The sequence below is a fragment of the Crocodylus siamensis genome, chromosome 5, assembly GCF_052110815.1.
Source record: "Crocodylus siamensis isolate JL-2025a chromosome 5, ASM5211081v1, whole genome shotgun sequence".
Lineage (NCBI taxonomy): Eukaryota > Metazoa > Chordata > Crocodylia > Crocodylidae > Crocodylus > Crocodylus siamensis.
In genome coordinates this window covers 181,584,997-181,602,226 of record NC_143399.1, presented here as the reverse complement: position 1 = coordinate 181,602,226, position 17,230 = coordinate 181,584,997, and the positions used below count along the sequence as shown (strand labels likewise).

The 17,230-nt window shown below is 40.7% G+C and overlaps 1 protein-coding gene across 6 annotated transcripts in view; it reads left to right on the top strand.

Moving 5' to 3' along the window:
• The window catches only part of ARHGAP21 (Rho GTPase activating protein 21), a 163,804-nt gene that overhangs the window by 113,125 nt on the left and 33,449 nt on the right, over nt 1-17,230 (top strand). For 4 of the 6 annotated variants that reach the window (XM_090047362.1, XM_090047364.1, XM_090047360.1 and 1 more), the window contains exons 7-8: nt 4,683-4,712; nt 6,187-8,455. In XM_090047362.1, the coding sequence (XP_089903488.1) occupies nt 4,683-4,712; nt 6,187-8,455 (2,299 nt within the window). The remainder of the gene's footprint in view (nt 1-4,682; nt 4,713-6,186; nt 8,456-17,230) is intronic. The other 2 variants (XM_090047365.1, XM_090047363.1) reach the window with 1 other exon arrangement.

Sequence of the window (17,230 nt, the reverse complement as noted above, 5' to 3'; positions counted from 1 at the left end):
GTGCCATCTTCTGTGCTTGAGGGGAGGTTATGCTAAGTGCTGAAAAGCATGCTGAACAGACTATGGAAATCCATTTTTTGAGATATTCTACCATAAAAGGCAGTATTGGCAAAAATGTCTAAAGGAATTAGAAGGACAAGTCTGACTGGATTTTAAGTTGATAAACTGGACAAATAAAAACCATGTAAGTATACAAGCATGTCAGATGCTATGTTTCTGCAGGAGCTACCTGTTGTGTGGGTAAAGAGGTGAACCAGAGATGAGCATAGGTACTGTTCTGGGCTTTTGTTCAGGGCGAGGGGGTCTAGTAAAGATCTGAATGTGCATCTGTATGGGAGAGATCACGTTTTCTGAAAGCAGCATTAAATTTGGGTGTAGCTGACTGGTGACCAGCCTGGTACTGTGTGTAATGGTTCAAGTGAGCCTAGAGGCAGAAGGGAGCATAGTAAATCTGCTTACATGCAGGGCAGATTTCAAGCATGTATCTGTGACAATAGCCTCTTCTCTGTCTTGTCCCATCTCCTACCAGCAGTCTTATTACTTTAAGCTCTAGATATATCAAAATAAGTAATTACAAGTGTTTTAAAGTGTCTGAATATGCAACTGAGTTCATAAAATATAAGTATGTGGCATTCCCAGTGGGTTGATACACGGAGATGCAAAGACCAGTGTTACCTGCCCCAGGGACTCGAATCCCTGGCTGCTGCTGGTTCAGAGGTGTCTGCCTTCTCCAGCCTCTACTATTTCAGCAGTGGCATGGAGTCCCTGCACCTGCTGCAGCACCCCAGAGTCTGAGGAGCAGCCATTCTGGTACCCTGCTAAGAGAGTGCCAGGGATTGGTGCCCTTTCTTGCCCACTCCAAATAAAGCTGGTGCTTGCAAATATGCCAATAACTGAAAATGTTTGGGGCATTTTTGTTTTGTTTTGTTTTGCATTACAAATATATTCACCAGAACGTGAACCTAGTCAAATTAAATTGTTTAAATTGGTGAATCAGGGTGCTATAATGTGGGTGATGTGTCCTGTATGTCTCCTGTGCAGGCAGATCAAAAAACAGCTGCAGCTTTAAGCCCTTCCCAGTCTGACCCCACATGCTACTACTGAAAACAGAAGTGGGATGGGAAGGTGGGACTGTCTTGTGCTCCTCTGTTACTGGAAAGAGCATGCTGAGTCGGACTAGGAAAGGATGTGGTAAGAGCACAAGGGTACAGGGAATTTTGCCCAGGATGCAAAATTCCCTAGTTAAGTCTTTGCTCTTGCCTGCCTTACTTTTATCAGATAACCCAAATACATGCAGCAGAACCCTGGTTGAGAAGCAGTACACTGAGATGAGGAAGTATAACAATGGCTCTCAAACAAGGGTGCTACCAAATCAAAAAAAGTTGTGGTGGTGTTCTGATTGAAAAGTTTGAAAACAACTGGTTTAGATGATAAAATATTGGAGCATAACTTGGCGATAGTCACTATGAGCATTTGAGGGGGTGTAAGTTTTTGTATCCTATTCTTAATTGTTTGAACTGTACAGTTTCCCCAGAACTATCCAATTCTGGTCATGGCTACATTTCCCATAACTTACATGTAAGCATAGCAACAGCTTTGGGAGGATAGTGTAGCTGTAATTTTATAACAAGCTTTCAAAGAGCTTCATTTTAGGTGGGGAGAGAAGAAGGGCTTATAGAATTGCCAAGCAGTGCTTTTGATTGATGACCATGATGATAATGCCACAACCAACTTGCATATGCTCAGTTTACAACTCTCATTGGAATCCTAGGTCCTTGTCAACAATCTGCGTCAGGAATGTAGTTGTTTAGGGCTTTTAGACGTCTAAATATTCCTACTGTAGTTTAAGCTAAACTGCAGTGGCCCAATTTGTATTGTAACAGAATTAAGAGCATTCTACTTATCTTTTTCATGTATTAACTCCCTCAGAAGAATTAAAGGACTAACAAGAATATGCAAAGTGTATTTTCTTTTCTTCATATTTTGTCAGCTGTATCCAAATAAGCGTGTATATACCAGACAATGACTATTGATGCACTTCAACTTTTCTTTATTTTTAAACCTCCTTAAAAATGCTTCTTGACCTGCTGGCCAAAAGTTAAAATACTCCATAACAAAAAATGACCAATATCTCATCCATTTGTTTCCTCAAGGTATAGTATTATTGGAATGCTAATAAAATGAACTGCGTTCCTTTCTTTAAACGCCGCAGTAATTTTGTGCAGGCCATAACTGGGATTAAAGAAGGAATGATTTAACTGGTAAAAATTGACCCCAATCTCTAGACCCCCCTATATAAACCCCCCATACATACCTTATATATATTATAGATCTAAAAGCCCATAGAGAAGTAATTCAGATCAAAACATCATGAAGTTTCCAGTCAAACATCATGTATATATGATATATATTATGTTTCAATTAATATGAAAATATATATATAATAGATTTATATTTTAATGTGTTATTTATCTTAATTTTTATACTTGTATATTATATCTGTATAAATTACATATATTACATGCAAAATATATTAATATGTATATACAGTATATTATATATAAATATAGATACGTATATATTTCAAATAAATATATATATTTCAATACATATATGGATATGCTGCTTTGATCTGAATTACTTCTCTGTGAGTTTTTTCCAGTACCTTGGAAATTTGTTTTTTTTTTTTTTTTTTTTTACCATTTCTACTTTCTCACAGTTGTAAATCTGTTTACTTACAAATGGCTATAACATTTAAAAATATTTCAAAATAATTTAAAAGCAGTCTTTTATGTCTTATTTTGTGTATCAGTACACAGTTATGTACCAAAATGTAAAGTTTACTGGATTTTGTTGGTCAGAACCATAACTATTTAATTTGTAATCTGGGGCTTCTCCAGAACTTGTCAGTTTTAGATCTTAGCACTTCTTCAGTCAGTTTCTGTTGTGTTACTGTAGTGGATAAGTTTTACAAACCCTAAGGCTATGGACAAACATTCAAAAAGCCTGAGACTGAATTGATTCAATCTTTGCAGGGTAGTCTAACCAGGCTAGGCTGGATCAGTTTTTGTAACTGGACAGACATCTCAGAAATGCAGGTACATGCCTGCAGTGGCTCAGGCTAGAAGCTGGGGGATGCCAGAGCAGCCCTCCCTTCCCTGCGACAGTACTGAACTGAGGGGGGATGTGGCCAGGCCCTTACAGGATGCTCTGATTAGGGAGGCCCTGCCCCACTTCTGACCTACTCGGCAGGGAATTGATAACATGGTGTTTATCACCTCACAGGGACATTACCAGCTACCTGTTAATTCTGCCCTTGTCCCATCTGCCACAGCATGGACCCTAGCCAGCATGTGGTCAGCTAGCTAATGCTGAGAGGTGTTTGTGTAAGGCAGAGGGGGCAGAGGAAATCCGTGCTTATTAGGGAGTAGATGGGGGGAGAGCAGAGGGAATCCAGGCAGGCCCTGCTGTACCTGCAGTCTCTGTCGGAGCTCCGGCCAGGAAGCAGATGGGTAGGGCCAGCCCTGCTGTGGAACAGAGAGCCCCACCCAGCCCAAAAAGCACGCCAGGATGCTGAAGGACTCTAGTGTAATTTAAAGCAGGAATGGATCTGGGACAGACATTGCATAAACCGGTTTGAGCTAACTCAGTTAAGGCTGATCCTACATTCAGACAGGTTTATCTCAAACCCATTTCAGCCATTTCCAAACTGGATGATGTACACTGGATCTGTTACAGATTTAAACCAGTTTCTGATCACTTAAACAGGTTTATGTGTAATGTCTGTTCCTAGCCCAAAACACTTTATAAATTAGTTTTTAAAGAAAATGTTAATATGATCCTTGTCTGTGTGGGAGAACTATGTTGCATTTTTCTTAATGTAGCATGATTCTCTCTTATTTTATTTTTCTGCATACTATCTAGTGCGTCACTTTCATTTTTTCCTGGGTCTTCATCTTCCTTCCAATTTTTATTTAAAAAAAATCTTACTGGGAGCCTACCAACATCATAAATGGCTACATATAAAAGGTCTAGAAATGCAGTTTTTATATTCTCTAAGGGAGCAAGCAGACAAAAAGTGCAAGATGTAATGGGAACACAGCTTGCTTCTATTTCATGAGTGGAAACATGAGAAATAAAAATAATTATATGGGTAGAATGTTTCTGCAGAATCATCTCTCTAATTTCAGATATACAGTGTGAAAGCAGCTGCAGTCAGCTGACAGCTTGTGGTTATGTTCTGATATATGTGAGTAAGGGGTGCACTGTTTTAAATGCATAATGAAGCCTTGGTTTCGTCATTTGGAAGCAGGAATGGTAGCAGCTCAGCAGAGATGAGAGACAGCAATGCTGCTCTAGTGGAAGGGAAGCCTTATTACAGAGAACCAGAGCTCTGTACAAGCAGCAGTAGAGATGCACCAAGGCAACATGGCACAAATGCATTTGGCTTTCCAGAAGGATAGGGACTAAGTACAAGGATCAGGTAGAGCCTGAAAGAGACATGCTTGCAAGGAAGCTGAAGTTATTTTTTATGCTTCACTGCCCTTTTCCTCTGTTGGTACCTTCCAGAGAAATCAGTGTAGACGTATTTTTAGCTTGCTGTATTCAGCCTCAATATGACAACATAATTCTGTCTTTACATCCGTAAGCAGCTTTTACTCTGTTTTCCTGTTTTCTGCCAGCTGCGGTTTACAAAGGATGTCACAGCACTGGTAAGAGATGTACAGTAGCCATTTCTCTGATTTTGTAAGGCATGTGGGTTTTTTTTGTATGGCTTTGTAGGACTCTATAATATTAAACCTGCAAGTTGGTGGAAATGAGCTAGATATTCTGGTTAGCTAAATTCTTTTCAGAGTATTTAACCTGTTAATTTGTGGTATGTGCCTGTGTTACTTGGTTGATTTCTTTTCAGTTTGCTTTAATATTCTGCATTTAACTAATACTCAACATAATATTTGTTGCAGCAGCATTGTAAGTGCCTCACCCTTACCCTCAGTACTTTGCTCTTAATATTATGTTTATGGCTGCACTTGGGGTTTTACAGCCTGTCTAATGCTAAGACAGGGCACGTTGATTGTCTGAAGTGAGCATGTTGTGATTTGAGCAGGAAATGCTGTAATATGATACCACACCTCACTGTGTAAAAGCCCTAGGAAATCATTTCAGTCTTCTGCTGCATTGGCAAGCTCAATGTTGTCTCTTTATTTCATCATGATTTAACTAAACGAGGTCATGCTAAAGTTTTTAAATAGCATTGGATTGTTTAAATGATCTGTATGCCTGATATTCATTTGGTGTATGTGCTGTTAGTTTCACAGTGATTACAGAAGTGTCTCTTGTAAAAGACAGCTGATTAAATGTGCAAAATGTAATATAAAATTTTTCTTAGAAGTTGGGCTCTTAAATGTAAGGTAAAATACAGATTATTGCATATGCTGAGTCAATTATTTTCAAATTTTAGTGCGCATCTCATTATAAAGATGTATAGGCAATAACAGGTGTGCATGTATTTCATATTTATCTTCCTGTTTTTAAAAAAAATTGCAGTACAGTTAGTGTCACTTTCTGAATCCATCTTCTGTAGGACTCGTAAGATTATATAAGGGGTGTTGGCTGACAACAGAGATGTTATAATTTATTCTTACATTTAACAGCTCTGCCTCTTACATGTGAAACATATTTCAGAGAGAAGCATGTGTGCACAAATATTATCTACTACTTATATAGCAAGGAAAGAGAATTTTCTAGTGTTTGTTGAATTTGTTATACAGCCATTTCACTTGATTTCTGTGAAATCCTAGCTCCCAGCATCAAGAGGCTTAAATGGAAGGAATGATTGGAGCAAATCATAAAAAGTGTTAATCTCGCTTGATCAGTGCTCTTCATTTTCGAGAAATCTTTCCTTCTACCTCCACCCATTTTCAGAATTCAGGTTATTTTTCTAGTGATTTCATATAGTAAATTTCTCCTCTTGCCACATGAAAATTAATGTTTTTGTATGTTTTGATTAGCTTTTTGGTTCAGTTCATATGTACTTAGAGATTTACTTGAAAATCGGATATGGTCCCTACCAAGGGGCTTTATCTTGCCACTGCATGATATAAAGCCAGGGTGATGATTCCTTGCCCCCTGCCCCTGCCCCTGCCCCTTCTATGACTTAACACTTTTTAAATTATCCATTCACAGGCATATTCCCAAGATGCCTATTTGAAAGGCAATGAAACCTACAGTGGCAATGCTCAGAACATACCTGAACCACCATCAATATGTTATCCTCGAAAAGCAGCCATGGCTTCTGTCATGTCACATCCTAGTGACAAATCACCTTCTGTTTCTTCTCTGGGCAAACAGCAAGCCAGTAGACCAGTACGGACATTAACACCGCCAGACAGGGCCTATAGAATGGAAATACAAGTGCCTCCATCACCAACAGACATTGCAAAATCAAATACAGCTGTGTGTGTTTGCAATGAAACCGTAAGGACTGTTATTGTGCCTTCTGAGAAGGCTGTAGACTTGTCATCATCTAGAACCAATCATACTGGCCCATCACACAGGACAGAGGAAGTAAGATATGGTTTAAAGGATCAAACCACTTTAAAAACAAAAGTATGGACAACATCATCACCCTCTTCAGTGTCCACTGCCATTGTACTTCCTCAGACTTCTATTACAGGGCCAATAGATCACACTGGAATGCCAAGTAAATCTGGGAATTATGGAGGACATCCAGAATGGATCTCAAGCACTAGACCAGCTACTCAAGTTGCAGGTTCTCCTCCTGTCTCTACTAATCACTGCATTTCTCCAAACTCCCAGCAGCACATAGACTGGAAAAACTACAAAACTTACAAAGAATATATAGATAATAGACGTTTGCACATGTATGGTTGCCGAACAATACAGGAAAGATTAAATAGTTTGAGAGCAGCCTCCCAAAGCACAACAGACTATAATCAAGTGATGCCCAATCGAACTGCTCCACAGGTACGACGTAGAAGCACCTCTCGTGATAGGGTTCCACAGTCTGTTCAGATCCGTCAGCGAAGCGCATCACAGGAAAGGTTGGAAGAATCAGTATTGATGAAAGAATGGCCAAGAAGTGCTTCACAAGATGCATTAATTTCACCATCTATTAGTGCTAGGAGCCACAAGACTCGGTCATGGGATTACCTCAGCAAACAGGGTGACATGTTAGAAAACTTTTGTACTGAGAGTCTTGTTACAGATTCAAATGGAGACAGAAAAAAGAGTTACAAATGGTCTGGATTTACTGAACAGGATGATCGACGAGGAATTTATGAGAGATCTAGACAGCATGCATTCCATATGTCCCTTCGAGGTCCGCATTTTTCTGTGGCTGCAGGTGCTTATAATTCAGACAATAGCAGAATTGGTAGTAGAGCCTGTGTATCTGCTACACATTTCCAGAAAGTTCCATCAGATATAAAAATGCTGCAGCCTACTAGAGACTTGCAAGCTGCTGGTGGATTTTCAAAGACTACACTCACTTCACAAGAGAAATCACCCCTTGTGACAGCTAGGGGTTCTAAAAGTAACTCTTTGAAGAATCTTCCCTATGTAGCAAAAGCATTATTTCCCATTAACCAGAACCTGGATGGTGTTGCCGCCAAAGACCAAAGAGCAGTAAATCACTTGGATCAAAGTGATCTGCAAAATCAACAATCAAGGATCCAAGCAGAAAGTGACCCAGACCACAAAACAGAAACTGATGAGAGCATCCAATCCCCCTCTTTATCTGCAGCTTCTGCCAAACCTGTTCAACAAATAGGTGAGAGTTCAACTACCTCTGATAAATTTGATATTTCCATCAGACAAAAGATTCAAGATTTTGAAAGGGAAGATGCAAAGAAGTCTGAAGTGCAGCAAGCCAATATTTTAGAAAACGATGACAACCTTGTTATGCAAGAAAAATCTCCCTCCAGCCAACCCACTCCTCAGCATTTGAGGCACAATGTTGAACCTGAGCTTCAGCAACCTGACATTCTGGAAAATTATAAAGCCACCATTATTACAGGAGAAAAGTTTCCTTCCACTCAAAGAACTCCTCAGCCTTTGAGACATCACTCTGAGCCCGAACTTCAGTGGCCCAGTATTCTGGAAAATGATAAAGCACAAGAAAAGTCTCCTTCTGGTCAACAAACTGAGCCTCTGAGACTTCACTCTGAACCAGACAGTCAGCAGCCCAACATTACGGAAAATGAAAAGGCTACTGTTGTCATGCGAGAAAAGTCTCCTTCTGGTCAACAAACTCCTCAACCTTTGAGACATCACTCCTACATCCTTGCAGTAAATGATCAGGAAGCCGTCTCGGACACCACCTGTTGGTTACCTAATGATGCTCGTCGAGAGGTTCATATAAAAAGGATAGAAGAAAGGAAAGCATCTGGTTCCAGCCCACCTGGTGATTCCTTGGCATCCATTCCATTTATAGGTGAGTAAATTGAATTAATGTTATTAATGTCCTACATAAAACATGTTTTGTGGGGGGGGGTTTCTTGCTTGTGTTTTAGTTTTATAGTTTGAATAAAGAGAGAAGCATCCCAGGTGGCTGACCAGAATTTCATCAACCTTCTGTCTTTTCTGCTACTACACATCTAAAAAAAATACTAATTTGGTGAACACTGGAAGTTGTTCTTACGGGTACAATACATGTAGGAAAATCTGCTGTGGTTCAAGATGTTTCTGTAGAATTGTCCTCAGATCCTTGGAAAACTCCCAAAATTTTTGTAACATTTTCAGCCTATTTCTTTACAGCCTAATTTAATCTCGAATGTAAGATGGCCCTGATTATAAGATGACCTCTCCAATTAATTAGATTTTAAATATGGAAAATTTGATGCAGTTTTCCAGGTATAGAGTCTAATTTTTGCAGATATGTCTTGAATTTGCCCCCACCCACTGCTACAGCAAGGAAAATAAATCAGGAGGGTCAGGTAGCCCTTTTGCCTTCTGCCCCTCCAAACTTCTTCCCTTGCAGACCCTTCTCCCCCTCCTTACTGTCAGACCCTGCTCTCCTTGAGCACATGCCAGTAAGGAGAAAATCTGAAAAAATGGACTTTGAAATAAACGTAGCTGTAGTAATTTACATGTAGTACCCACAGACTTAATTCCTCCAAAATTGATGGGTTTTACCTTTGTTGAAACTGCTGCAATTTTTAACACAGGTACTCCATAAACATACTTTTAAGCAGCACTTTGGCATCTATTTATACATAGTAGAAACTATACATTATATTAGTCCAAAGCCAAAAAGCTCATGATTTACTACATAGTTCATTGGGTTGGGTAGCGTCAACACTATTTCAAGCCATGGTAACCCCACATTTCAGTATCTGTGTACTCCAGCTACACCCCCCCCCACAAAAGACCTGTGTGCTGATCAGCCCCACACTCATGACTGGCACCTGGTGTTTTTGTCACGAGTCCTGGGATCCTCCAAAAATTGATACACAGTTTAGGCATAGGGCAACCTGGTCTGGCTTAACCTCATGGAGGGTGGGGCCACGTTAGTCATATGTGCCAGGCTGGGGGCTGACAGAGGGATTCTGAGTAAACTGTTTGAAGCCCCATTTGGTGGTTTTTGCCAGACATTTAAAGCTAGTGAAGAACCAGGAATTATTGGAAATGGGGAAAACAGGCATGAAATGTGGAAAATTTGGCTGTGGGAGTGAAGAGAAAGTCAAAATGTATGCAGTGTTATGGCTCATCATGACTTGAAAAAGAGTTGGCACTGAGGGGGACTGTACTCAAATGGGCTATACTAACTTATCCTTGTGGTAGTTTCCCATCATCATCTTGGCCTTTTGACTATGATTAAGCATTTTTGGCACCAAGGGGAGGGTGTCTGGGCTGGGTCTGGCCCTCCCAGTGCCAGCCTAGTATTACAGTATCTCTGGGCCCAGTGCCACTTCCATGTAGAGAGAACATCTGCCTATTTCCCCCCTGCCCCCAACCCCAAGCCACACCAAAAAGAAAAATCATTTCCATCAATAGGTTTTTCCAATATGGACCATTTGTTTTATAGTCATGCCTTCAGTGTTGGCTGCCTCTAGTAAAACTTCAAAGTTTGTTTCCACTACTGTACACATGGTGCTTTTTGGCAGCAGTTTACTAATAGTGTAGTTAGTGAGGTTTCTGTGTATATGAATGTAAGACAAGGAAGGGGCCTTTGCCCCCCAGGGTGATTGAGGGGGAAAAAACCACATCTTGTATTTGACTAAATATGGTAATCCCTTAGCACAAGAGGTAGTGTACCGTATGTTTTAATATATATTTACAAGAATAGTTTGGAACCGTAAGAACTCATGCAATCATTTATTAAAAAAAATATGGACATGGAATTTGGACCGACAATTTATGAAAGAAATTGGTCTCAGGAAAGGATACAAATAAGTAGTGTGTCAAGTTTTGAGTACTGGAGTGGAGCCAAACTGTTCCACGTGCCATTTGGCAGCAATAAATGTCATATTTTCTTGCATATAACATGCCACCTATTTCGGAAAGCCCCCCAAGAAGGAAAAAAAAAATCTTATCGTGGAATATGGGTAAGTGCCAGAGGTCTCAGGGTCATGCACTGGGATTGTGGGCCATGAGCTGGGATGCTGTGGGAAGGCCCAATTTAGCGTACTGGCACTGGGGCTGCAGGACATGGTGAGGCCTGATTTGGTGCTGGGGCCGCATGCTAGGTTTGGAGCTGTATGCTGAGTTGGACCAGGCGCTCTGAGCCGCAGATCAACTCCTATGCTGTCCTAATCTGGAATGTAGTTGGAAAAGGGGTTCCCCATGTCAAAAAGTTTTGGGTGGGGGGGGCGGGGGGAGCTGTGGCAGCGTTATCTGATGTGGCTCCCAGAGCTGTGGTACTAGGTCCACTCCATCTTCTCCCACACACATTTTCAGATCTATGGGGAGTACTTTTCCTCACGTATAGTGTGCACCCCAATTTTCCCTAGCTGATTTTGGGGGAAAAGATGTGGGTTATGTGCAAGAAAATATGGTAATACTATTCTGCAAGCAAGGAAAAGAGACATGGAAACAGCTGAAAAGATCTTTAAGAGCAAAATGAATTAAAGAGCACATGGACTGGGTCTCTGGCAGGGATCTAAGAGAAAGCAGAATTATGTAGAAGGTCAAGATGAAGAAATCAGGCTTATTATGGACAGAACATTTTGCAAGCCATGACAGGTAGAGGAGAATGATACTAGGACATAACAAATGTACTGTCATGAAACCCGCTTTCATCTTAGTTCTGTTATGCTGGGTTTTTTTCTTCAGCTGGATATCATCTGTTTTTATTTTTAAAATATTTAAGCTCATGCTTAATAAAATTACATACATCATGTTTGAATATCAGGAGTCTTCTAACCACATGTCATTTAAATTTTGTGCTGTAACAGATAATGAAGGCTACATTACACAAAAGATTTTGTAAAAAGAGTTGGACTTAAACAAAAAAGGTTGAATTTTTGATGGATGTAGCCTGTTTTCAGATTTTAAAGGTAAATAAAGTTTAAAGCACAAAGAAGCTTTAAATTGTGGCAGTTCTTTTGGTAATGGTTGTGCAGCTCAGAAGAAACAGGATTGTAACCTTCTCTGTTAGTCTTGGTTTGCTGTCAAAACTTTTGGGTACTGTAGTCTTGTGAATTCTCATAGCTTTGTAGTTGCATGGATGGGAGACTGCCAGAGCTCTAGGAAATAATGCTGTCGATTTAGTAGGGGGCACAGTGGGAGTCAATGATGCAGATTCCGTTTTCTGGACAGAATTTAAAACCAAAGCCTAAGCTCCTTGGTTACATTAAATGACCCTTCTTGAAAGAGTAGGAATATTGATTGTTAATGAAACTCAAGCCTTGAAATTGCAGTTGGCTTCAGAATCTTCATTTTTTTATTCTAGACCATCATTAACAAATAAAGAGACGCATCAGTTTGGAAATCATGTAGTTTGGCATACTTTTAAATTTTTTGCTGAAGAGGTATTTGGTAAACATCAAGAATTTTCTAATACTTTGGAGAGTGTCAGTTATATTGGCAGTTGATGCAAGATGTCCAAGAAAATTCTACAACTAGTAAATTCCAACCTCTCATATCTTCTTTTTACTGAGAGCTAGGAAGAAAATAAGTTTTCCTGTTTCTTAATTTTTGATTGAACTAATCATTGAACTTGAACCATGTAAACAAACCCACTGAAGAGCCTACTGCTGTGAAAAGCTAGGTTAGCACTTAAACTCTGTTTCTAGGTGCTTAGCTGGTAATTTCTGTTAAATGAATTACTTTTGAATAATCTTGTTCTATATTTAAATGGTTTTCACTGACTGTAGTAAATGTAACTCTTTACATAAGTTGGCATACTTTCAAATTTAGTAGATGTTAATAATTAGTTTTAAAAAGAAAAAATGTATATACCATATTTACTTGAATAGCAGTTGACTGTGACTATAAGATGACCACCCCAATAATTAGATTCTGTATATAGAAATTTTGTAAGTCTCTTATAATTTTCCAGGTATAGAATCTAAATATTGGAGTCTTTCCTTGCATTTGTACCGTTTCCACTGCCACAGCAGGGAAAATAAATCTGGGAGATCAGGTAGCCTTACTCTCTGCTTCTCTCCAAGTTTTTAGCATGGCAGCCCCTCCCCCCTCTCCTTACTGTCAGATCCTGCTCTCCCTGAGCACATGGAAGTGAGGAGCAAATTTTGAAGCAGTTACCTGGAAATTAAACATGGCTGTAGCAATTTACATGTATTACCTACACACTTAGTTTATCCAGAGTTGATGGATGTTATCTTTTTTTTGAAACTGCTGTAAGCTTTAGCATAGGTACTCCACACTTTTTAGCAGTTCTTTGGCACCTCTTATATGTAGTAAACTGTGCATATTAGTCCTAATCCAGAGGCTTGTGATTTACCATCCAATTCATTGGGCTGGGCCCCAGCAGGGTCAGCAGCATTTAAAGTCATGGTGATCCCATAAGTCAGTACTGATCCCATAGCTCAGCACTCAACACACATACGTGTGTACTCCATATACCCCCATGGAGGATCCATGTACTAATAAGCCCTAACCTGTGCCTGGAACCTGGTGTTCTTGTCCTGAGTCCTGGGATCCTCCGAAGATCTATATGCAGATGAGGTGCAAGGGAATCTGGTCTGGCTTCACCTCATGGAGTGCGAGGCCACAGTAATTATTTGTGCCTGACTCAGAGAGGGGCGGGCCAACAGGGAGATTCTGGATGAGCTGCTTGGGGCCCAATTTTTTAATGTTTACCAGGCATTTAAGGCTGGCGAAGAAACAGGAATCACTGGAAATGGAAAAGAAAGGCACAGTTCAGCTGTAGGAGTGAAGAAGTCGTTGAAATGCATTCAGTGCAGTGGACTACCATAAGCTGAAAAAAAGTCGGCACTAAGGAGGGTTACGTTTAATGGGCACTATGATGTATCTTATTCACGTGGACTGTACTCACCCACCCTTGTGGCGGATTCCCATCAGCAGGTTTGCCCAGTATGGGCCATGTGCTTTTATAGTCATGCTCAATGTTGGCTGCTTTTAATCAACTTCATAGCTGGCCTCTTACTAAGCACTAGGGATGTAAATATCATTAAGAAAATTATCTGTTTAACCTCCTCTAATTATATTGGTTAAATGGCTCCCCAGTAACATGGCAGCTTGGATATGACTGCTGCTGGGAACTGCACCCTAACCCCTTTCAACAACACAGCCCATGTGAAGCCTGGCACTGGGAGGGAGAGAGTGCCTGTAAGGGAGCAGCTAATTGCTTAGTTAATGAGTCATTAGGCCACCTGCTGTTTTCCTCTTAGGCTATGGCAGGGATGGGCAAAATGACCAATTTGGCTGGCAGCCAGACTCCATTTCCCAGCAGCCCCTGCCTGCATGACTGAGGCCCGTCTCCATGGAGACCCCAGCAGCATTTGCACTGTGAAAATTCAAAGCTGGAGTTGCCATGGAGACCAGCTGCTGCTATGTTGGCAGGGCAGGGGGCTGCTCCGGACTTGCTGGGATCTTGCGATGGGGGCAACTTGCTCTGGAGCCAGGGCAGACCTGTGATCTGTAGCCTACATGCTCTGGGTAGGGGTGTACAGGCAGGGGATCGCTGCTCTGCCCCTGCTCCATACCAGTCTGTCACCGCTGTAAGGAGCCAGGGCAGAGCCTCCAGCCACCTAGAGCATGCAAGCTACAGATCATGGTTCTGCCCTGGCTCCGGAGCAAGCTGCCCCCATTGCAAGATCCCGACGGCTTTGGAGCATCCTCGTGCCCTGCCAGCATGGCAGTGGCTGGTCTCCGTGGCAACCTCAGCCTTAAGCTTTCACAGCACAGGGGTGGCTGGGAATTGGAGTCCACTGCCAATCAGATCCAGCCCGTAGGCCTTATTTTGCTTGTCTCTGAGCTATGGGTATTAGTCCCCCTTGCACCTCCCGCTTTCCTTTCCTCCCTCCCTTTTGCCTCCCTTGCCGCCACCTGGTTCCTGCTGGGGCAGAGTGTAGCTTCCCTTCCCCTCCCCACCTTCTCTGCCAGACTATGCCTGCCTAGAGCTAAGCAATAACCGGTAAGCTAACCGGTTATCTATTGGTTAAATGATTAATTGTTTAATCTTTCGTATCCATACTGAGCACATGCTGCTTTTGGCAGCAGTTTAATGATAGACGATGTATTTATTTAGTGAGATTTCGTTTTGTGCGTTTATAAGACAAAAGGCTTTGTTCCCTATGCCAGCTGGTGTGGGGAACCTCATCTAATATTTGAGTAAATATTTCAAATGTCCCGTTTTCTGTTTTTTATGTTTAAACAAATTTTTATCCACTCTGTTCATGAACTTGTTTCTTTCAGGTGCACAGTAAGTAGTTAATAAATGCCTGTAGAATTTCAGAGACTTAACTGCCTTTTACAAACATTATCTCCAACAAAGTTGGGTCAGTTAAGGCCATCACCAATTTGCTGAGTACTGCGTTTGAGTACTGCATTTGACAGAAAGCCAAAAGCATAATAGCTTTCTTTATTTTTTTCTTTATATAAAATATTGACAGTCTAGAATACAGTAGAAGTAAAAATATGTTCATTTTGATCTTTGATTCATGACTCCTACCTCTCTGCCCCTCTAAACCAAACAAACTGGGCTATAGCAAACTGCAGTTCATGCTAAAGTGATTCTGGACCAGAGTAGTGTTAAATGCCAAAATTCATTGTCCGTGGTGTATGCTGTTCAGTATTCATTATGGGCAGATTTCCAAATTTGGTATCTGGCTAAACATAGATACGTATTAGGGAAGTTTCAGAGAGCTTTCAGATTTACCAAAGACTTTAACAGGTCAGGTCCAACAGGGAAAACTTAAAATGTACTGTGATGTTCCTGTTCATTCTACCAGTTATGTTCTTGAATTTTCAAGTTGCATAAATACAAATGTAACTGCAGTAGAAATCAGGACTAACATTGTTCCCCTTTTGAGGGATATTTATTTCCTTTATTTTAATGGCACCATGGGTACAGCCTTTAATGTTTCATCAGTGTTTCCATTATAAGCCTCAGTCTCCACTCCCCAATTTTTTTCGTAGTCTTATAACTTGGCCTGAATTTTTGTACTGCAGCCCCAGGCTGAAAATTCAATGTTCCATATCCAAAGAACAATTTAAAAAAAAATGATATTTTAAAATACAGCAGCATGGACACAAATTACAAGTTAATATTTTAAAACTTCAATTTGTGCTTCTGTAGCTCAAAACATATTTATAATTAAAACTTCAAATTTAAAATCAATAGTCCAAAATGTTTAGCAGAGTGAAGATCTAACTGAAAACAGATTTTGAATGTTGTTGTTTGTTTAGCAATGGATACATTTCACAATTAAATTAATATATACAAGATCCATGGCATGTCACTATAATTTAAAGAAGTTATACTCTCACAAGCCATCAAGTGGTACTTAGCCAGAAATAGATATGCCCTGAAGTCTATCACATGGATCATAATTTCTTTTATACAACTTGGAAATATAATTAAACCTTCATAGCTAGATGGCATCCATACATAGTTTTTTCACATATATCCATCTATTTACTGTTACTATAACACTAGACTAAATATACACACCATCATAGATCATAAAAAAATAGGACTGAAAGGAACCTCATATGGTCATCTAGTTCTGCCCCCTGCTCAAGGAAGGATCATTCCTGACTAAACTGCCAAGTGTTTGTCTAACTTACTTCTGAAAGTTTCCAAGGTTCTCTAAGTAGTCTGTTCCAATGCCTAGCTGCCCTCATAGTCAGGAAGCTCCTCCTAATTTCCAACCTAACTTTTCCCTGTAGCAGTTTAAGGCTATTGCTTCTAGTCCTGTCCCTTAAAACTACTGAAAAAGCCATCTTCATCCTCCCTAAATCATCCTTTAGGTATTTGAAGACAGTTATCAAATTCCCCCTCAGTCACCTCTAGGCTAAATAATCCTAGTTCTTTCAGCGTTGACCATAAGTCTTAACTCCAAAGGCCCCTGATCATATTGGTTGCCCTTTTTTGGCCTCTTTCCAAGCTGTCCATGCCCTTAAAGAGTGGGGCCCAAAACTGGACACAGTAGTTCAGGTGAGGCCTCACCAGTGCCAAATAGAGCAGAAGAACTACTTACCTTGATTTGCAAGTGACACTCCTTAATAGCTGACTTTTTGAAACAAGTGCACACGATTGGTTCATATCCAGTTGATGACCCACTGTAACCCCAAGATCCTTCTCTACAGTGCTGTACCCTAGCCAGTTATTCCCCAGTCTGTATTTGTGTCTCAGGTTCCAAGCGCAGGACTTTGTGTCCTTGCTGAATCTCCTCTGGCAAACTCAAGAGGCTAGTTGGAGAGGCCCTCTGCGATTAGTAACTGGACGATTTGGGAGTTCAGGAACAGTGGTGCTTCCTTAAGGAGACAATTCTCACTGCCCAAAAACAGACCATCCCCACATGGACAAAAAAAGCAGGAGAGGAGCCAAGAGACCTGCTTGGCTTGGCTTACAAAGGACTGTTGAACTACTGAAAAAGGAAGGAGGAGCATACAAGCAATGGTAGAATGGTTCAGCAACCAGAGAGGAATACAACCATATTGCCAAGGCTTGCAGAGAATGAGACATGAAAAACTAAGGTAGGCACAGAGATCAAACTGGCAACTGGAATAAAGGACAACAAAAAGTCCTTCTATAGATACATAGGGAGCAAGAAAA